General features: G+C 38.3%; 1 protein-coding gene and 1 long non-coding RNA gene across 19 annotated transcripts; both read left to right on the top strand.

Moving 5' to 3' along the window:
• The first annotated feature begins 8,176 nt into the window (after nucleotides 1-8,176).
• LOC116935879 (extracellular serine/threonine protein kinase four-jointed) lies at nucleotides 8,177-12,194 on the top strand. Its single transcript, XM_045179500.1, has one exon. The coding sequence runs from the start codon at nucleotides 8,620-8,622 to the stop codon at nucleotides 10,189-10,191; it is 1,572 nt and encodes a 523-aa protein (XP_045035435.1). The 5' UTR covers nucleotides 8,177-8,619; the 3' UTR covers nucleotides 10,192-12,194.
• Nucleotides 12,195-19,657: 7,463 nt separating this feature from the next.
• Nucleotides 19,658-23,284, top strand: LOC116923205. Of its 18 annotated transcripts, none has more exons than XR_006644648.1 (6): nucleotides 19,658-20,397; nucleotides 20,613-22,072; nucleotides 22,134-22,594; nucleotides 22,725-22,817; nucleotides 22,881-23,033; nucleotides 23,117-23,284. It is a non-coding gene; the product is annotated as an uncharacterized LOC116923205 (long non-coding RNA). The 18 variants fall into 18 exon arrangements; XR_006644649.1 differs by adding an exon at nucleotides 22,676-22,724 and having other exon boundaries at nucleotides 22,804-23,033; XR_006644646.1 differs by having other exon boundaries at nucleotides 19,658-19,937; nucleotides 20,218-20,397; nucleotides 22,134-23,033.
• The last annotated feature ends 45 nt before the right edge of the window (nucleotides 23,285-23,329 follow it).

Below are 23,329 nucleotides of genomic sequence, written 5' to 3'. Positions count from 1 at the left end.
GCTCTGCTAGACATTGTTGCCGGCGGGGATAAGCCTCCTGCAGGCCCCCGCTCCCCTCCACCATCTTTGCCCCATGCTGTGTGTTCTGCTAGTCAAGGTTCCACTATCCTAGAAAGTCGTTGAAACCGCAGGATATCCAGCATTTTCTGGCTTTCGTCTCGACCCGCTTCTTGATTCCTTCTCCATCTTCATCTTTCTTTCTGTTCTCTTTTTTTTTTTTTTTTTTTACTAACAGAGAGAGAGAGAGAGAAAAAAAGAGAGAGAGAACAAGAAAAACGAGAGAGGGAGAGAACCCCATTTTTGGAATGGCGTCCAAGCCAGCTGGAACTGAACGACGGGGATTCTGCCGGCTCCTTTTCTTTTGCATTCTGATTTTTTCTTTCCTTTTTTTTTTTTTTTCTTCTTCTTCCTGAAACAATGTGTGCAACAAATCCAACTTTTTTTTTTTTTTGTGAGTGTGTGTCCTATCTATTCTAGACATCGATCGAAAACTTCCCAATGCTTTCCCATTCAGCCTAGACGTACGATCAGTTGTTGTTTTTTGTGTAAGTTTGGTAACCCTGTGCGCTATGCAGACACCCAACCAGCTGCATTTCAACTTTTTCTAGCCCGTCAATAAACCCACGGATATTTACAACATTATACCCCAACTGGATTCTAGTCTTATTTCTTATCATATTTTCTTGTTCATCTTTTGAAGGGAGTAACAACATTTGTTTCTTCGTGCTAAAGAGCAATGCACATTCGCACGAATTGCGGCCATCTTTGATTTTTTGTTGGTTGTTGTTCCGATCAGCTGATTACGAGGATCCTGCCCGAAAGCACACACACAAAAAAAATGAATTTATTTCAAATGAATGATTTAGGAAATGAAATCCAAATTGTACACAATAACTCTGGGAAGAATTTGTAGTTTTTCTTTTCTTCTTTTGATTTTTTTCTTTTTCTTTTTCGTCTTTTGTGTATTTGTGTTTGGAGAATCGCTGAGTCAGGGTCAGCTGTTAGGAGCCATTATAAATCGGTCGAACTTCCGTTTTTCGTGTAACAGATAAATCGTGTTCCTTCACGGAGTTGTTTCTCTTTCTTTCTTTCTTGACGTGACCTCTGTTAACAATTAACAATTGATTAGTCAAAAATGTCAAGTGCGGTACGTCCCAGTTCTTTGCCGGTTTGTTATGAAGTGATTACACGGGAGGGGGGGGGGCTCGGCTTTGGTCAAAATACCAAGTCTGAACGGTGAGTGCTGATAAGCTCGAGACAAGACTGAGGGGGGGAGAGAGAAAGAAAGAAAATGGGAGTAGCTGAAGCGGCATCGTGAATCACAGTGATGCCTATCTTGGTCATCGAGTCTATATCGGCAAAGCAACGTATATATATAAATATATATACAACCAGCAGCTAATTAAAAACCAATAAGTCCTAAAAGCCGACATTGATCGATCACTAAGTTCTGGTCCGGTTTTATCTTTCGATTGGTCGGGATCATTCTTCGTTTGTTTTTTCTGTTTGTGTGTGTGTGGTGGATATGTAGCGAACGATGTTGTGTACATCAGAATGCACATGCGGTCGTGTTTTATTGGGTTTTTGCTTTGGAGGTGGGGAGGGGAGGGACGTGTACAGAATTGGTTTTGTGTCATTCACAAGATTTTGCAGCTGCGGCTTTGCCAGACTTCCTGTCGCCATGCTGAAGAATAGAAAAGAAAAGACGATAAACCAAAACTCGACTATGACTCGTTAAAAGATATAGCTTGATCTATTCACTTCTTAGAGTGTCACGTTCCGGTCTAGAAATGGAGAAATCCTGTCCGTCACACTTGAAGAAACTTTCAGAAGCATCAAAAGAATGATGGAAAAAATACAAAAAAAAAAAGAACTATTTGTTTGAGGAAATGCCGAGTGTTACAACGAGTATTTCTTCTTCTTCTCCTCATTTTCCTACCCGTTTTCTTTCGAAATATCGAAAACTGGAAACTCTTTGTCGTCACTGCTGCGCTGGGCGCAATCCTTTTTCTGTTTCTGTTTTTCTTCTTCTTCTTCTTCGACGACGAGCTTCGTTTGGAATATTTCAACTACGAGCGCCAAGGACATTTTTCATTGGTATTTTTCTTTGGGAGATAAAGTATAGGTATTACGTTATCCGATTCTCATCAAATGTCGCCATCAGTATCTCGGAGGGCAATATTGCCAGTCTTGTCACGATTTGTTTCTGGCATTTTAGTACATCGTGTCGTTTTATTTTTACTCGTCTGTTTTTATTTGTCCTTCGTTATAGACGTACGACAACTATTCGAAAACAAACAAACAAACAGAAATGTTTGTCCTGCTCATTTCAAGTTTGTCGCTTGTTCGTTTTACTCCATCGGCTTTCAACATCTGATGTTTTGCCAAAGCGACGATGCAACTCTCCTGATAAATCGACTCATTGGCGGTTTAAAATAGAAATAAAATGATTTGATAATTTAAAAAAAAAAGGACTTTAAAGAATTCTCCATCCAATGTATGGAGTTGGAGGAATGGACAAAGAAATGCGCATTTGTTTGTTAATTGAACGAAAAAAACTTTGAATAAGGCAAAGGAAACAATCGATCAAATTCGTCTGGTGCTGTACATGCGGACCGATAGAAACGTAACAAAAGTAGGTAGCTGGTAGCTACGACACAGGCCAGGCCATTACAGATTACTGCTATCATCCACTTTGGTATAGCCTAAGAGGTCCCCGTTAAAATTTAAAGAAAAGAAAAGAAACAAAAACTTCTGTTCGGCTTCTTCTTCTTTTTAAACGTAGCATTTCTTTAAACCTGTTTTTATTATTATTATTATTTATTTTATTTTATTTTTTTCAAAAATAGTCGGGCCATGAAATGAATCCTCGTATCTTTCGTGCTTGAATCGTTAGGCTATATCATATCAATTTTGTACGTATACTGTATACTTTTCCGTTTGTTGGTCAATCAATTCAAACTTCTGTTCATGTCAATGTTTGAAGAAGAAGAAAAGAAAGAGAAAATTTCACTCTTTTTCCGGGTTTGTTCTTTGTATTTTTTTCATTTTAGAATGCTTAAAAAATGATGGAAAAAGGAAACGCGTTCATTTTGTTCTCACACAGCGAAAATTGAACATCAAGAGAAGTTGGGTTAGACGGGAAAAAAACGGTTGCCGCTTTATTGGAACATTATAGCATTGAACCCATGCATAGATGGCAGACGCATAAAGATTGCTAAAAATGTCATTATCAACCAGAAAAAAAAAACGTTAGTTCTAACGTTAAAGTATTCTGATTGTGCGGTGACTCCATTTCTCGAGATGGCCGCTATGCAATCAGAATATTATTACTATCCTGGAGAAATAATCATAAAATAAAAAATCGAGGTAGTATTTCAGAATTGAATTTCTTGGAAATGAAAGGATGGCAATCGTTTGACTAAGCACAGAACTTGCAACGATTTTCATTTTTGTTTTTCTCTCAAATATAAACAGACGTCATGTAAAACTCCCTTATTTAAATATATGCATATATAGCATCGCTAAAGATGACACGGTCACTGTACAAACGGAATGGCGGGGAGGGATATAATCTTATAGAGTTTGATTTTCTTTGTTATACTAAAGGAATCGAGTCCAGAATGAATTTTCAGTTGTGTAAACAACTCGCTGTTCAGCTTGGTATTTATATATTGTTATTATTATTATTATTATTATTATGATTTTCGTTTTTGGTGATACCAGCGCAGGTCTGTCGGCAATATGAGAGTTTCATTACGAGAAAGCGAGGGGAAATAACATTTCTCGAGCGGAATTGATAAGTAGTCGGATGACAAGATATCCAGGGGAGAATGGAATCCCACGAATGCTTGGGAATGTTTTCAAAATAAAAAAAGAGAACTCTCTTTTTTTTTTTTTTCTTTTTTATCTTCAATATGGACCTGGGTTTACTGGCCTTGTGACCATCAGAGATCTTTTTCTTTTGCTCCACGGCACAGAAGGTCAAACCTAACCTTTCATTCTTTTGACTATTCGACTGTTCCACCCAACCCTCGTCCACAACCCCTAAAGAAATAAAGAAAAATTTCCGGTCTTAAGGACAGAAAAATATCAATTTATTTATTTTTCCTTTTTGAAATATTCTATGTAGGCTGCCTTGTGTGTAAGTCAAAAAGGTTCCACGACAGTCAAGTCATCCTTTTGTGTGACTGTAGCACACTCTTCTGGAAACCCCCCCCCCCCTTAAAAAAAAAAAAAATAAATTAAATAAAGTTCCACAAAAGACTGCCATTAGTAAGTAAAGAGAGAAATAAAAAAAAAATTATAATAATAATAATAAATGTATTTATTTTATAATAATAATAATAAATGTATTTATTTTATTATTATTATAATTTTTTTTTTCACTACTCTATTAGAACAAGGACAAGCTTATACTGTTTAAAATTGCATCAAATTCTTGCTGGGGACCTGATGAAAAATTCTGAGGGCTCATTAATTTCGATGGCATCCATGCAAATTCCACTTGCAAAGCATCTGCTCATTAAAAAAAGAAGAAAGAAAAAAAAAAACGAATAATGAATGGTAGACTACTAGTTTTTAGTACTTGACAAAAAAAAAATAATAAAAAATCTCGATCTAGTTTCGGGAATGTTAAACATCGTTGCAATGGGATGCTTTAAAAGAAAAAGCAATTTCCTTGTTTGTCTCACTTTTTCAGCTTATTTTCCATGTCCCGGGCCCACGATACATTTCTCTATTAAGTTCGAACATTCGAGAATAAAATTGATCATCTGCCGGTTTTATAGGCGAACATGATTAACGCTACAGCAACATTCTAATGAAAAGAAAAATAAAAACTAAACAAATTCATTAATATTAGTAGTATAGCTATCAGGATTATTTAAAAAATGAGATTTATTTGAGCATCTATTGTTAGCCTAAAATCAGACGTCTAGGCCATTGGACGGTGAAGTAAGTGCCAGTACGTTCCGATTTCAATTCCCAAAATGAACTATAATTTTTTTTTTTAATAAAAAATTTGATTGAAATATAATTATTGCCAAGGTATGAAATCTCAATCGAACTCACAAGTATTTTATTTTTTATTGCCGGTGAAAAGAAAAAAAAAACATTCTCAATTGTGTCAGTCAATGGATATGTAGGTGGGTTTTTAAACCGTCGCCAAAGACAAATGATCCGGTGCCAAGATGTGCTCCTCCTATAGTAACACTAGACGCACTAATATTACAGCCGTTGGGATTAGCGATCCATAACTCTGTTAAGGAGTTTCAATTCACAGTATATATTCAAAATCTTTTTGGCTTTTCAGCTCAAAGAGGATGTTGTTCACGCTTATCATCCGGCACCTCAGGAAACAGCGTTAGGCCCGCAATAGCCATTACGTAATTACACATAGAAATCAATAGCGAATGGCATTTGTTTAACCGTTTTTTGCAAGTGACAGTATTGATATTAACCATTTAAACAAAAATAAACGAGCAGCTCGATAAGGCTTAAATAGTTTGTTTTTTTTAAAATTAGCAATCAATCCTGAGCCTCAGGAAAATTCAAATGTATGGCAGCCAAATAAAGAAAAAAGGCCAATCTTGCCATTGGATGCCTTTCGTCCCTTTCCTGATAGGTGTACTGCACATCCTGTAGACCGTTGCTTTAACCACAGTATATATCTAGCCTAAATTCGTTTGTATTATTATTTTTCAAAAAGGTAGAAGGTTGAAAAGAAAGAGGCGAGTAGCCAAAAAGCCTTTTGTGAGTATCGGCGAAAAGGTATATACAGATGCTATAGGCCATTCTTTGGTCGAACACGTGTATAGTATGCGAATATATATATATATATATACATTCACAATGAAACCTAATCCCTCATCTTCTTTGGTTGCCAGGCGTTTGCCATCAGGTACGGCAAAAAGAAACGGTTGAAATGACCCCAACCCGGAGACATAACTTGACTTTTGGGAGACATTGTTTGACGAGACGAGATGGCAAGAGCAGGAGCAGCATTCTTTTGCTATTCGTCGACAAAGTCCCCGACTATGTATAGGCTGACAAGAAACCATTTGACTTGTCCAAAACAAAGAGCGACGTCCAACAGAAAACGACTTTGGAGAGAAGCCGAATGAGCGTATTTTCGAAAGCTGCGTAGCCGCTCTTTTCCAAAATACAAATGCTGAAACTAGGAATGGCGTCCAATGCGTCAATAATTAAAGCTTCGATCCCAGTCTGATTTCCTGCGCCCTCTCCGATCGTGGACACACAAGAAGACCGCAACTCGCACAACTTGACTTATAGGAGATTTCAATAACATATATGGCTGATTCAATATTGGTCAGTTCAAATGATAGATACAAAGTATAAATTAACTTTTGGAATATGGAAACGAGCCACTATTTTCTCTATACCCAAACAGAAAAATAAAATCAAAGAAAATACAACAAATAAACGGGTTTTGGGACGAGAGGCATGTCAAACGCGACGGACATTTGTCTAAACAAAACGCAAAACAAGCTGTTTCCCCCCAAAAAAAAAAATGTGGCCATTTTTCTGATGTTACCAACGAATTTCCTTATTTTCTCTCCAAAACTGAACGCATCAAAATGAACAAAAAAATAAAATAAAATAAAAAATCACAAAAAATTCCGTTTAAGGTCAGAAAAAAAACAACACAACCAAACCCCCTCCTTCTAAACGGGCAATCCCTCATCGAACCGATAAGCGAATCACGACGCGATGTGCGGTAAGTGTATATACATATATATATACATACAATCGTACTGGCTCCAGAAAAAAAAAATGAAAATGAAAATGGGCAAAGTGGTGGATTGTCTGACTGGAAATGAACGAAAAACATGAAAGGGAGATACAACATGTAAAGAAAAGAAAAAAAAAAAAAGCCGAACAACCGGGCCCGTCTTTTCCATCTTTTTTTGACCATAGCCCGAGTTTCGCATTCCTAAGCGACCGTGACTTCCCCCGCTGTTAGAAATATTTCCTACAATTTTTTTTTTTTTCGAGTCGATGGATGAAGAAGAAAAAAGGGAGGAAGGCTGGAAGAGCAGCTGATAGCGGCGTTTTCGAATCTTGAAAGTTCCTTTATATTTTTGAATTCTCACAAAAAAACATATTCTTGGGCATGGATAATATGCTTCTACCATTTTTGTTTTCTTCCCCTCTCGATTTATTATTATTTCAAAAAAAAAAAAAAAAAAATGGATACGAGTTGAATAAGTAGTCAACCTTTATTCACCTTAATAGGTTCAATCGAGCGGACACCCCTCAACAGAGTATAACCCTGCTCAAGTTGCAGAAAAAAAGAACTGGGGGGGTATATATGTACGTATATAGATACAAACACACACAGAGGGATTTCAATTGAATAGATCATTTCAAATCTCTTTCTTTTCTTTCGACAAACAGTTAACTTACGGCCTTCCTGTATTTGATTTGATTTTGTTTAAACCTTATTGTTTGAATTTTTTTCTGAAGGGGTTTCTTGCATGACTTGCGTGCAATTTCACTTGGCGCATGACGGACCCAATGAGCCGAAATAACCCTCGAAAATTGTCAACCCCGGACACTAAATTGAGACAAAATTATAAAAAAAAACAAATGAATAATTTAGTGTAATCATAGTTTACACGATCAACCCACACACACGCGTGATTTTTAAAAGACAAAAAAAAAAAACGAACGAAAGGCTACGAGACGTTAGCCATTTTGTGTTGTTGTTGATTTCATTTCAGGAAACGTGTGGAAAGGCGAATCTGAGGAATGTTTGCGCGACGTATTTTTCTGTTTTTCTTTCCTTGTTTTCCTTTAACTTGTAAGTCGTAATGGGAAGAAGGAAGAAAGTAAGAAAAAAAAAAAATAAAAAAGAATGAAAGAACTATGTGGGAGGAGGCAACGAGAAGAGGAGGTTTATGCCCCCAGGATTGCCTCTTTAATTTATAAGTCAAAAGTTGTGTACAGTGTCTATATATGCTGGATACTGCTACACAGCCAGCGCCAAGAAAACTGGCTGTACTATTCAGCTGCCTTAGGAGGAGCTTGCTGTGTGTATGACGGGGCAGCAGCGATCCATCGGTGCGCCAGAGGTGTTTCTCTTATAGACTGGAAAAGGAAAAAAAAAGAAAAAGAAAAAGAAGAAACGAACAGGGCGAAAGAGGGAGGTGCTAGTCGACCGTCTATTGGCTGCAACCGAGCAGGAAACGCGAGTCAGGTGACGGCTTACCTGTCCTACTCAAGGCAGAACGAGTCTCGAAGTCAGTTAGAGTGGTGTTCTGATAGACTCTCTCTCTTTCTCTCTGTCTCTCTCTCCCGCTACTTAGATTTGATTACTCTGTTTTGTTTTTGTTTTTGTGTGCGTTTGAAAAGCCCACCCGTTTACACACAAGTGACTTGTTCAAGTCAACAATTGTCTGTTTGAAAGACAAGTGACGCAAGAAATTGATTGTTTTTCGTTGTCGAAATCGAAGAATCGAATCGAGTTGATATCGGAGAATTTGGACGGCGAGTGGCGTGCGTCTAGTGGCCCATCGTTTCGAAAAAGAGGCATAATTAAAAAAAGGTTTCAAGTGATGGTCTTGGTTGTTTAGTGATTATGTGCATCACCTACAAATGGTTGGAGAACATGTACTTGAAGCGATGCTCTCACTCCAGTATTTGACTACGAGTTTGCGAATGCGCAGGACTAGCTCTCTGTTTGACATGGAGCCTTCGTTGTCTGTCGAATGCGTGTCACGAGACCCGGCCGTGACGGCCGAGAGCGGCGGCCTTTTCGGCGGCCAGCACACAAGTGGCTTTCATCGGGCGTCCAGGTGGCTCTGTTACTTGACCACCTGTCTGGCGTTCGTACTGGGCGTTGGCGTCGGGGTCGCCCTGCCGATGATCTACGCGTCTTCCGGCGGCAACGAGATCAACAACACGCTGCTGACCTCCTGGCCGGCGGAGGCTAAATCGCCAATCATCGTCCACCTGCCTCTCAATTTGACTGCGACGAATGGCAGCGTAGCGACGCGCCCACCGGCCAAAAGCAAATGGCAGTTGCGTAAGAAGGAGAAGCAAATGCTGGCGGCGCAACGTCGAATGTCACTCAAAAGTCCCAGTCAGCCGGATGGCGCTGCGTCAACGGAAGAAGAGGCAGCAACGGCCGACGTTGTCAGCTTCGTTCAGCCGCAAACGTCTTGGCTGGCGACGGCCAGTGAAGCGCCGCCACACGCCACCATCTTGGCTGACGCTGTCAAAGGTATTTTCTGGTCACGTGCCGTCGAGGACGTCCTGCCGACCGGCTTCGACGAGCACAACGCCAAAGAGTGGCGCGACTTCAGCCATCAAAGTCCAATCAGCCGCGTCGAGGAAGGCTGCGGCCGCATGCAGAATCGGCTGATCACGTTCGAAAGCGGGCGCCAATCGTGTTGCCGCTACCGCCAAAACTACGATCAAATCCAAGGCGAAATCTTCAGTTTCTACCTGAGCCAGTTGCTCGGCTTGCGCAATCTGCCGCCGTCCTCCCTGGGCCTGGTCCGGCCGCTAGACCGCCAATGGATTAACGTTCAATCGTCGCTCAGTCAAGCCCAGTGGACAGACGACCGACCGGTGGTGTACACGCAGTTTCTCAACGACCTGGAGCCGGCCTACATACCTGTTCAGTTTCGCGGCCGCGATCGCCATCTCAATCCGTCCGATGTTGAGCATCACAAACTGGAGGACAAGGCGGGACGCGACGAGCTGATAACGTTGGCTCAATGGTCGGACCTTTTGGTCCTCGACTACCTGACAGCCAACCTGGACAGGATGGTGAACAACATGTACAACATGCAGTGGAATCCGGCCATGATGGATTCACCGGCTCACAATCTGGCACGCGATTCACGAACGGGTTTGCTCGTCTTTCTGGACAACGAAAGTGGCCTACTGCACGGCTATCGGCTGCTGGACAAGTACGAAGTCTATCACAAGAGTCTGCTCGATTCGTTGTGCGTCTTCCGACGATCCACCGTCGACTCGCTGCGACAGTTGCAATCGAATAAGAACGTCGGCAATCTATTGCGCCACATGTTTGAAACTCGCGATCCATCGTTGCTCGATTTCCTACCTTTCCTGCCGGAGAAGAGCATCAAGACACTCAATTATCGTATCGATCAAGTCCTTGATCAAGTGGCTAAATGTCAATCTCTTTACGGCTCCTAAAAGAAAACAACAAGAAACAACTCAAAAAAACAAAACAAAAGGAAAAAACAACAACAACAAAAGTGGTGCGCTTTCATGTTTGTGTGAACCTTGAAATACGTGATACATAACTTGAACGAAAACATCAAAGACAAGATCGGGCAGTAATGATTTCTTACTGGCTTCGTTCGTCGTTCTTTTGTTTTGTGTGTTTGGTTTTTTTGTTGTTGTTTCTAAGCGCAACGACTCGTTATATTGACAGATCAAAAGGAATAAAAGGAAAAGAAATGACGTCGAAAAAGATGGAGATGATGGATATACTGCGCATTCCATTCGCAAGGACTGGCTAATTGAAAAATCGTGGGGAGAATTTGAAAAAGAAACAAAAATAATAATCATAATGAAACTGCATTCACAACAAGATACAACTTGATTTCGACTTGTCTGCAATCGTCGCCAGTTTTCTCCAAAATTGAAACAGCTGAATGTTTCTCTTTTCTTTTTTGATGGAGAGAAAAGAAAGAAAAAAAACAACAAAATCTGCAGGGTCAACCAGGTGGACGAAGTCGAACGGAGAATCAGAAATCTATTTGGACCTGTCGTCTTTGTTCAAATCATACGCCCATTTCTGTTTCTTTTCTTTTCAATTGCAAAACGGTAAAAATTCGTTACAGTTTCCGTTAAAAAAAAAAAAAGAAAAGAAAAACCATAAATCATCGTGGCCAATCTAAGAAGTCGATTGGAGACAATAGGACTGCAAAGACATCGGAAGAAGAAGAAGAAGGGGGGCCAAACAAAACAAAACAAAAACTGGTCAGCGGAAGGAGAGGCTGCAGAAAGGAATGTGCTGGTGGAACTGTACTACCCATTCACCATTGGCTATAGTCGAAGGGAGGGTACCCCGGCTCTATTTCACCTTTTAAAAAAAGAAAGAAAAAAGAAAAAAAAAGGTAAATGGCATTTTATGACGTCTCCCTACGGCCATTTTTCTTTTCAAGCAAAGATTCAGTTTTCCAGTTTCTCTCCGCATCCATCCTCAACCCAAAAAGCAAAATGTATTTCCCTTCTCTTGTGTTCAGTCTGATAAATTTTTATGATGGCCACTAGAGAGGAGGAGGAGGAAAAGAAGGCAACATTCAACCAAGAAACTGATGGCATTCAATATTTGAAATGTCATTCAGGTAAGAAACGAGCAAAAACTTTGCCCGTCTATCGGTAATTAGCTTGGGCCTCTAGCTTTCTCTTGATTTGCGAACGAGGTCTCAAAACTCGCAAATGGTTTCCCCGCTTTTCTTTTGTTTTTTTTTCCTTCGACTTCCCGCCCCCACCCCCCAAAAAAAAAAATATAAAAAATAAAACTGTTCAAGGCGATATATATGCGACGTGTATCCCATTGATGACTTGGTATTTACATTTAACGACGTCCAAGTCCTTGAATGGCCCCGTGCCTGAAAATGTTCCAAGAATTTCGATCTATATCGAAACGATACTTCATTTTTCTTCCTCCCGTTGCGACCAACTAGTGCAGAGGTTAAGGACTGCATAACGACACTAGTCTGACATTAAAAAGAACAACGTCGACTGTCTTGTCCAACTCCACATTGAATCCATCGCCTTGGACAGTGAAAACGAAATCAATCCTAATTTGTACTTAACCATTTTGCTATACTACCAATGTCAACAAACGTATTTGTTTTGTTTTGTTTTGTTTTTTGTTTTTTTTTTCGTTCTTTTTGTCCGAGCACAAACGCGACAGTCTTTCTTTGATCTACGTTTTTCATTTTTGGGTTCATTCTTTGAATTATTATTCATATTTTTTTTTTTTCGATCCCCAACTTTGTATCTGTTTTCGTCATGCTAAAATCTAGACTGTATATTGTAAGATATCAAATCGGCCAAGTTTCAGCATCCCAAAACGTGACGTCTATGTGTGAAATGTAATATCTGTAAATGACTGTAAATAACTTGTTATATCCGATAATAAAGTAAAATGTCAATAAAAGGAACATTTCTTGTTTTCGAAACCCAACGTTTCGTCTTTCCTTAATAGTCAGAACATCCTAAAGTTCTATCTCTAAAGACAAAACTGTATATATATATACTACCCCAGCAGAGTGTCAACAAACAAATGTTTCGTGTTAAAAGAAGAAGAAAAAACAAAAACAAAAACAAAATGATTTTATTGATCTATCTGCCATAAATTCATTCGTAGGCCTATAATAGAGTGGCCCTTTTTTTGTTTTTTTCTTTCTTTTTAGGCTTATAAAAACAAATCAGTAGCTTGTTACAAGTATAAAACAAGACAATAACGCAGCTATATAATTTCTTTCGGGTTTAACCTAAAGTGAGTAACTCAATTTTGAAGAAAAAAAAAATAAAAGAATAAGTCTGAACATTGGCCGTCAACCCAAAATTGAGTTTCTATATACGTGCAAAGTGTGTATAGGTTATATACAATGTCTATATGACTGGCTTCTCAATTCACACAATGCAACTGAAGGAAGAAGAAAGAGAAAAAAAAACAAAAAAAAAAACAAAAAGACAAGCGGCCGTTTCTTATATATATATATATGGTTTACCTGGCTGTAATTTTCATTACGATGACATTTTTATGGCACTCATTTTTAAAGCACCCAACGCCAAATCGTTAAAACGCGCTATATAGACGAGAAACCTTGGCTGACAGAAATTCGTTCGGCTGATCTGTTTTTCTTCTTTTTCTTTTTTTTTTTTTTTTCAACCAGAAAAGAGTCTCTCTCACTTTATTTCTTCTTCCCCTCAGCATATCGAAGCGTTTGTGAACTCTAGGCGCATGTATACAATGTAGGCCGCTACGATTTCCCCCCTTTTTTTTTTCTTTTTTTCAGGTTGGCTTCTGTGAGGTGAGGGAAATTTATGAGAGGGTGGAAAGAAACGTTGGAATACCGCACAACACGGTGACCAATTGGCATTAACAACTTGAAAAAGTTGGTTTTACCTGTGCATATGTACCACACGTATATAGGCCTGTCATAAAATGAAAAAAAACAAAACAAAAAACATTTCTATATTTCGTCGCCTCAAAATGATCTACTCAAAAAATAGGCAAAGAATTCAACCAAATTTGGGACCCCTTATTTTATTATTATTATTTTTATTTTTTTTTATTTCTTGAACTCCCCGTCTGCATTGTTTGGACGTTAGGCTTCGCTTGCTACCAAGCTCCCTGTCTTTATTTTTGTATTTTTTTTTTATTATTTTTTTTTCGGGTTTGCCTTCATTTAGAAGAGAGAGACTCGGCCAGGTGTTAGTAATCGACCTGGAAAACCTGGTGGTTTGTTTCAACAGTAAAGGAATAAATGATAGGATAATAGTCAAGCCTCTTTTTCTTATTATTCTTCTTCTTCTCCTTTTTTTTAAATCCCAGCACATCAAAAGTTTTAATTATTACAATTGAACTGTTCGTGCTTAATGATTATATGAATTTAAGAGAAAGAGAGAGAAAGAAAAAGGGGGCGGAAGAATACGAAATTCTGGAGATTCTTGCCGTTAAAAGGTCAGGGGTATTCTCGAGGTGCCCATTTCACCTATAGACTAGTAGTTATTGTCTTTGTCTGCTAAGAAAATCTAAAGAGAAAAAAAAAAAAAAAAACTAGCGACGACAAGGGAAACAAAAAGATTTAAAAAAAAAAAAGGCAGTTTATTTTTAATTTGGTATATGAAAGCTTTACCTGGTTCCTTTAATGTGTAGTAAACCAATTCGTTTATTTAATTTAGAAAAAAAAAAAATTTTTTCTTGTCTAACTGTGTATTATCTCAATTCACCTGTTCGGTGTCAAGTAGCCTATACACATTGTCATTTTTGGTTAACGAATAAAATTCAAAGTTCACGTGCAAAAGACACGATTTGATGCGCGAACATTCAACACGTACAAGTTTCAGAGTTTAAAAAAACAAAAAAACAAAACCTAAAAGACGTTCTTCATCTGCAATAAAATAATTGAATTAGACTAAAGAAAGTCGAAAAAAAGTATAGGCCTAGTTGAAACTAACAAGTAAAAATACGTTTAACGAATAAAAAAACTTTAAAAGAGAACTTCAAATTGGAATGAAGAGTTCTGTGTTTGCGAGACACATATATAAGCCTATATTAGTTCTAACTTTCTCATTCCTAGCAAACGATGATAAACAAAACAAAAATATATAACTGGTCTTTTGAGTTGTATGTCCTCAGTATATACGTCAGGGCCAGACTCTATATATATCCGATGAATAAGCGATGGTGATCGTCTTTGTAAAACTTATAGTCTGGCAAGCGATCGGGTTTGTAACTGAAAACCACTAAACATCCAGTCAGAACTAATCGGCTGTCGGTATATAGGCGGTAGGTGAAACTGATACACGTGATTATTAAAAAGAACTATACTCGGTGATAGCGAACATGACATCGCTTGTCCCTGTGGTGTTTGTCGTTGGAATAGCTATCTCCGCTTGTATATATGAGGATTAGATAGCGGCTATGATAGTGATTTAAAATGTATTTAAAAAAAAAAGGGGAAGTAAATAGGATGGATACAAAATGTTACATCGAGAGGAGCTCTTGTATATACGAGAAATATAGACAAGGAAATTATGTTTCGGTTGCTGTGTCGGGGCGGATGTTGTTGACGTAACACAGGCTGATCGTAATTTCGTTACTTCAATCATTGTAGTCCACAAATAGAATCGAAACTAGGCACTGGATGTCCGAGAGTATATAACTCTAATACATATACACTAAAAATATATACGCAGAATTTTGTTGCAAATTCAACAACGAGATAGTACAGGTATATATAGGTTCAACGTGACTTATACAATTTACCGCTTCACTTACGGAGGAAGCAATCAAATAATTAAAGTTCACTGGCATTTAATCGAAACGCTAGCGATGCAAGCACCGGCGTTCGGGTTACTGCTCATTGGTCAATGACGAGGAATTCAAATGCGATTTCAGAGAGGGTCGTAATCCACTCAGAGGAATACGTTATTTAGGACTGGATATACAAACGCATTGAACCATAAGATACCTCCTACCGAGAAGAGCAGCGAAGCAGTAGAGGCATAAGAAGTAGGAAAAAAAAAAAAAAAAAGCGTGGGAAAACCGAATGGCTTTTGATATTCCAGCCAAGCACTATTCCCACCTCCTGCAGTGCACGGGGCTTCGTTGTTCATCACATTTGGAGAGGTTGCTGACGAAGGGCTGATAAGAATGCTCATTTAGTTTTCGGATTTCATCAAACCCTGAATAAAAAAAGATGATTTTTTTTTTGTTTCTTCTTCTTCTTTTTTCAAGTGTAGTCACTTTTTTGTACGTGGTTTGATAAGTTTAAAAAAAAAAATGAAACAGTTATGTTGTATACCCCCTAAACTATACATGCCGCTCCTTTACATATATGTACGCAATATAAGTTTGTCTCCCAGGATGTGATTCATCATTGGTAAAGGGCAGACGGTACATCTTTTCGTTGTGTAACAGTCCGTTTTTGCCAGCAAAATTTACAAGAAGAGGATGCAAACGAATTATGATCGAGCCCCGTGCAGTTGGCTCGTCGCACAGACCAGCACTGGCCCTTTTAACTTGAACCAAACTGTTGCGTATATGTATCCCACTGAATGGATATGTATATTTAACATAAATAAAAAGATTCTGCCCTGAATCAGACACAAAATAGAACGCAACGTATCGCTTTTACTAACGTGACGTCTACACACACACACACACACACACCAAAAATGCGGTGTTATCAACATACAATGTGGGGAAAGCAGTGTATATAACCTTAAAAGAGGGCATGACGTCATACATCATCGTAAAGGCCATTTGACATATTCATCAATGTGTACAGCCTTACGACGAAATTTACTTCTTCCTTCGTGGCGTTCCAGTATTTTTCTTTCCTACGCTGCTTCGCTTCCAGTTATGGAAGCTGGTTTGGACGATGTTCAGTCTCTTTGTCGGATAAGACAAGTGGGCTCGTCTGGCTTTCGAAAAGAACTGGCCGATAGTCTGGTAACGATACCGATGAAACATATTTTCCGTTCTAAATTTCTCTGTATATATACCTGTTCCATCATGTCGACCAGAATAAAGTATAGGCCTACCTAGACTACGAAATACGAAGAAAGGCCATCCGGAAGACACACACAAAGAAGATGCACGAATGCTGGCATGGCCATTATAGCTTTGCTGGATTGCAATTTCTGATGCGCTCTTTAGATAGTATAAACTTTTATTTATTTATTTATATTTTTTTCCAATTACAACATATTTCTTCGATTAAAAGCCAAGGATGTTGCCATAAAAAAAAAAAAGAAAACGGAGGAATCCTGAAGAGCGTGCCTAGCCTCAGTTTAAGTGAAGACCGGCGAAGACTCCGCTGCGTTTTTATCAGGAAAATATATTTCCATTTGGCAGAGTTTAATGCTGCGATTTTTGCGTCTGATCAAAGATATACTGACACCGTATGCCGTTGACTTTGTACTGTGATGGCAGTCAGATTTTTATAATGCTTGTGAGAAATATTATTTCAAGTTTATATGCAAGGTTAGCATCTCAGACGTGCGTGTGTTGTCTTGATATTTACGGCTTGTTGAACTGCTGTGATGTTGGCGATCATTGGTACGATGAGGGTGTCACAACGGTCCAACTTCAAAAAAAAACAAAAGAAAACAAAAAAACAAAACAAACAACAATTATCTGCGACCCTCCGAATAAAGGCTGATAGCAGCCTGATTAAGTCCATCTCACACGTGGCTTGGAATCTTGAACGGTTGGTTCGGACATAGTTTGTTTGAAAGAAAATCCATTTTTAAACATTTTGGATGGAATCCTGTCAATAAGTGACTCGTTTCTGGCTGTAGTGAATAGGTTTTAACGAAGATCGGTACCCTTTGCGTTTTACGTGGCGTAGAAAATGAAAATCTGATGTTTTTTTTAAGTGCGCAAAGGCTTCGAAACACGCTTTTTCTGTCCTCAGTTTTCTTCTCTTTTATACACGAAAACCAAATCTTATGCTGCGCGTCTCCTCTATTAACATTCAAGTTTTTTTTTTTTTTCTCTCTCCACCATATAGTATATACTATGGTAAAGGGTTTTATTCAACTTCTTATGGATCGAATTTCTTATTCTTTTTTTATCGTCAGAAAATTCAAATGAAACTCACAGCGTGCTCAATGGAGAAACGTGTAACAAGCAACTTTGTTACATGCTGCCATGACAATCGTCTATTTTGGTTTTCCAAGATGCAGCATCCTTTCTGAAGTGCTTCAGGGATCATGTCTGAGTTTAAAAAACAAAAAAACAAAACAAGGGTTTGCGATGCGAAAAAAAAAAAAAGAGGAGAAGATTTGAATCCTATGAGCCACACTTGTAAGCGGCTCCTGATCGGATTAGTACTGATTTCGTGACGAAATCAGATTTAGGACCTGGTTGAGTGCAGAGTCCAGTCTTAGTACTAAAAGCGGCAACCTTTTTCTTTTCTTTTTCTTTTTTCTTTTTTGTGATCCCCTAGAAGAAAAAGGAATTTCAGAAAACGACCCAGAGGCATAAAGCTGACCCGATCGATTTAATACGCTGCTCATTCATCATATCTTAGTCATTTCTTTTCCTCGAAAAGTTAAATAGAGGATTTATTCGATCAAGCAATAATATTTTATCTTTAATTTCGAAATCCCATTCAAAACTTGCCGATGACGTTATGCTGTTGCTAATCGTAAAATGGACTTTAGGATCAAAATACGCAAGTCTGAACTCGTCTGAACTGTTCTGTCTCGTATGCAAATGTCGCTCTATACAGATTCGAGGAACCTTTGTGTGGTATAAGAATGAGCGATTTTGCGTTAGTTGCTGAACCATTTCCCTTCGTGTACATCAACGCAAGCAAATCGCGCATGTTTGTCATTCAGAATATGTTGTAGTTGAATGAAAGAAGAAAACAAAAAATTCTAAAGTTGGACTGCTGTTACATGCTCGACTTCGTTATTATTGAAGTCTCGTCTAACTATACTTGGCATGTATTGCAGAAATTTGAGAACCGACTGAAAGAACACGAATAATAAATAGCTAGGTTGGGAGACGTTGAAAACCAGCGAAAAGAAAAAGAAATGATTACAGAGTAGATGCGCGCGATGAAGTTTGACTTTTTGTTCTCGTGATTAACTATTAAATACAGAGTTCTGAACCATTCCGGGAAAACCAAGGAATGTTTTTTTGGGGGAGCCGGTTTTTTTTTTTGGAGACAACGAGCGGTTTCTTTGTCCACAGCTGACGGGTCATTTGTCAAATGCTGCGACAGTCAGCTACCGTTCATTGACAACCAATCCTCGAAGGAAGAAAAGAAGGTCCAAAACTGTTATTTTGCTAGATTCAAGAACAACAAATTAAAAAACGAATAAAGGGATAAGGTTTGAAAAACACTTAGTTTCTCTTCAAAAATGTAGTTAAGACGATGATGCACATATGCGCATTTTGTCTTCTGCTTCTGGTGCTTCGAAATAACCATATAGCATGGCTTAGCCTACTGAATGATACGGCCGAAAAACTTTTTTTAAGCGACTTGTTTTCAAATTTCCGAAGCCGGAGACACGATTCACATTCGACATCATTCTAAACGTCACTTGACTCATTTTTGTTAAGAAGATCTACACGATCGCTATAGTTTGGTTTCCAGCAATCTCCTTAAATATATTACAGCACCATCTATTGACGATGCTACATTGCTACATCCATTGCTAACGGCAATCCCTTCCAGGGCGGAATAACTAACGGGGTGTCCACTGTCTGTATTTTTAAATAACACGTTTTAAACAACTCGTTTGATCACAGCCCTAAAAGAAAAATACCAAGTAAATTTACAAGAAAACTTAGCAGCCGTTTATTCCTTAAATAATTCCCTAAAGTTTTGTAGTAATTGTCATTTGATGGATAACGTAATGACGTCCTTTTTTTGTATGTCCTATTTTTATTGCCTTTAGCAGACACAAAAAAGGACGATTCATCATTCATAACACACAGCCAAATCTGTATTAGTAAAATGCGGGCTGTTGGATTTGACCAACGAGATGTTGTCGTTATCCTATCTGTGAATTCATAATTAAGGGCATATTTCTCAAGAAGTTTTCGATGCAAGTAGACTGGCAAATGCTTTACATCAAAATGCGTGAATACGCAATATCCGTACGAACACCTCAGCAGAAAGTTCATTTAAATTTAGGCTGCCGTCGAATTATAGAAAATTTTCCTGCAAAGGCCAAAAGATTATTTAAATATGCAACGTAACGTATACACAGAGCTCCGCCCTAAAAAGGGTGGCACCTTAATAAACCCATGGTATTCGAAATAAGTTTCCCTGATAGGGATTTTTCTGTCTCCATATGAAAAGAACCTCTGTTACTTCCAATTTCCCCGCTAGATGGCCATCATGTGCTCCCCTATAGAATTTATTGTTCCTATGTGAGGGCGCGCGCATCGTTCGCAGTTTGCCAGTTTGGGACAAAAGCGAGAAAAATAGAAGATGTTAATGTCTTCCTTTAACATCTTCTTTCTGCGATTTGTACTTTTGTCGGCTTTTGTTGTTATTCGGGTAGCTGCACCCAAATATTGGTGCAGCTACTGTGGGGTGAAAAACAAAAAATTTACTGTTTTGGAACATATCAGAAAAGTGTCTTTAGGTGGCGTTGGGAACACGTAGTGATCCAGAATTTTAGCCGTTGATGGAAATTTGTTCTGTCTGCTTCTCTTCATTGACGTAATCGGTGTTCAATCCTCTTGTTTGCCTTAAATCTCTGAATCAAGTTCAAGTGACAAGAAATATAACAAGGGATTTGTCTATGATAAATTTCCTAAGTTAAGATGTTATACAGTAACATAGTTGCAAACTGTTTTGTTTGGTATTTCCAAGTCATATTTTGCTCCATCTTGAGTATCTCTAAACCAGATACTTCACCATTACCCACCTGAGATCTACAAATTAATATGTAATTTTTAAGTTATGAAATTGGGTACTCTCATTAGTTTAAAATGGCCAGATCGCTGGGGACAACCATGTATCCAACATCTAGCAGCAACATCAAACTTGTTTTCGTCTGATGGGACTTACAATATTGGTCATCTAGACTATGACTATGTGCTCTCTCCGGAAAGAGCACATAGGATTGTAACACAAGGAACCAAGAAATTTTGAAAGATAGAAACATTCCGTCAACAAGGTAAATTGGTTTTCTTCCATGTTTATTTGAAATTTATGATACATTTAATTTTGTTGCCACTAAACTGTTATTTAGCTGAAAATCAGTTTTTTAAGCATGGACAATGTTAATACTTTCCACCTGTAAAGTCTTTGCCTGTAGCCATCAGCTACTTGAAAATTGATAATTTGCTCTAATGCTGACTCTTTCTATACTTTTATTTCAAACCAATAAAGGTACTTCCAGGTCACCATATAAATCCTTGGTATTATCAACAAAAAAGCAATTGCAAACCTTTTGCTTGTCAACCTGCTTTTGAATTTACCTTCCCACTTTTTCACATGATGTAAAAGCAGGGAACAAAATTTTCTTCCACTTTAAGACTGGGGCGCAACTATGATAAGTATGAGGTAAATGTTACCACTACTATGCATGCAAGATTTTCATCAGGCTTCTCTGTTTTTTTAATCTCTTTTTAATGTAGATCTTGTTTCTCAGATTTATTTTTTCTTTCTAAGATCATTTCCTCTTCTGAATTTGACACAGTGAAAAATGGAGCCCTTGGATGTATTTGAGTATTGTTGTATGTGAGTATTGGAGCAGCCCTGAGATTAAATTGAGATTCAAGACTGATGTCAAGGGCCTCATGAAGGGCTGTCTACCTGAGAATATAGAGGTCCACCCTGGTAAATGCCATCAAGCAATCAAGTTTACAATGAATGAGTGGTTGTTGGTCAATCCCAAGAAGGCTTATAACAACACTGAACCTATACTTCATGACGGTATAATCCATTTGTGTGGATTTCATGAAGTTTTTCCTACTGTCTGAATTTTTAATTGCCCTAAGTCAGCTGAAAATAGGGCTAATTGGCGTGCAGGCTTTTCAAAAGATTGGCAGAAAAGGATGATGTAAATTTTGAACTAATTAATCAAATAGCTCATCATATGGAAGCAGAACCGAGTTAAAAACTTCAAAAAGTGTTCGAAACTAAAAATTTTTTTCGAACTGGACAACGATACCCCAGATGAAAGTAAAGAGAAATTCATTAACCCAACACTATAAGAGACGAAAATCAAGTGCTGGATCGTGCGTCATACTATTTGTCCTTAAATCGCTATCTTCCACTGCCTAAGAATAATCCATTACATCCGCATGAAAGCAGCAGAGGGGTACACCTTAAAATATTACTGCCAGAATGTAATACAGAAACAGTTGATTCTGAATCGGCAGAAAATAGAAAAGATCGAGTGGGTTCTACACATGAAAGATCCCAATTGAACGCTGCTATATCTTGACGCAAATATTTAACGCTATTGATTGTTTCTCGATTGTTCGAAGAAGTTGGACTGGCCAACATGTTCAACGCTGCTGGAAAAAGACTTCAGCGAAAAAACCCAAGTGTCGTGCCAGTGAAAACCAGTTCATTAAGTGAAATTGGCTTCAACCCGTCTGTTGCACTGAAAAAGCTCTTTGCGCACATCTCGGCATGCTGGGTACTGTTTGAGCTTAGCTGATATACTTCCTTTTTGCTCTTCATCTCGACCTGATTCGAAATACTGAAAATATACCACTATTTCATCACCGACGCGCACAACGAAAAAATCATATCCGCTACTGAAGGGTCTGGAGTCAAATTTAACATTCCCTCGCCCGATATGCAGAAGGACAAAATATCTGTTGCAGAAGAGAGATGTGGTATACCAAAAGTCAAACGTAAAATTATTAATGTTAAATTAAGAAATTCTTGCTATACTAGTAACATTTACAGGTTAGATTTTTTTTTAAATAAAGATTTGCGGATAAACGAATTGTAAATGTGCCACAGTGAGCGCAGAAGTGCGGAAATACCACCAATTTAATAGCCAATTTAATAGCCCATACAGCAAAAACCAGCACCCATACACCAACAAATACAGAATTGGTTCGAAGGGTGCTGTGGTGTTTCTTCTAAAAATTACCCTAAGTAATACAGTAACTTAAGATTTTAAATTATTGAATGTTATTTCGTTGCTGGCATGTCTTCTTCGATTGCTTCTTAAATATTCATTTCAATTTGTATTTTTATTTATGTCACCGGAGAAAAGCTCAGTAGGCCAGATTCGTTCCTGGAACTGTTCCGGTATTGGTGGTGGAAATTCTCTCATTCCCGGGAAGACTGGCCTAGGTGAGGATCGAAAGGGATTGGGCGGAATGCCATCTTCCGGTAGAGAAGTTGTGGTAAAGATATTCACGTTTTCAGTAGTAATTCGATAACTTTGTGCTTCGAAAAAAGTTGTACTAATCTTAAATTTTTTAAAGAAAACTTTGATGCAATATTCTTATCTCGATGTTATATCGATCCGCAAAGGTAAATCGGAAGAGGCTATTCTTTTCCTTGACATTAGAACGGAAATTTAAGCGTTAGCAAGTCCTCCGCATCCAAACAGATCAAATGCACGAGGTATTCCGCCTCGTCCGGCAACTTACCATCCAGTAACGCATCCCTAAACATAATGTATTAAAGAGGAAAGTAATTGACCAAATGCCGACTCGACGATTTCCATGCAAGATGAATGTTACAAATCCAAGGAGATCTGGTGAGCAGGATGCAACGGACTATGTCATGTCAAACCATTAGCTGAATACAATTAATACCATCAGTTCCACGGAAAAAGAGGTAATACTATTGAATACTCTATGGAATACAAATTGATTGAAAAACGTTTATATATTAATCCATGTTTCGTTTCCTTTACATAGGTTAATAATCATACTGAATCAAAAGAGGCATCAAGTTAAACGAGATTTTAAAATCATAAAATTTGGAAGCGCATGTGGAAATTTCGAAGAACGCTACCTAAACGTTACCTTTAGTCGCTGATTCATGTCGAAGATAAAATAAGTTATTTTTATAAATTGAAGTGCATATCTGGGCTCCCTTCTTTTCTGTGGCCCCGTTTCCCCTTGACTTAT

The sequence above is a fragment of the Daphnia magna genome, linkage group LG1 (genome assembly GCF_020631705.1).
Source record: "Daphnia magna isolate NIES linkage group LG1, ASM2063170v1.1, whole genome shotgun sequence".
NCBI classification, from domain to species: Eukaryota; Metazoa; Arthropoda; class Branchiopoda; order Diplostraca; family Daphniidae; genus Daphnia; species Daphnia magna.
This window is presented reverse-complemented; position numbering and strand designations above follow the sequence as displayed.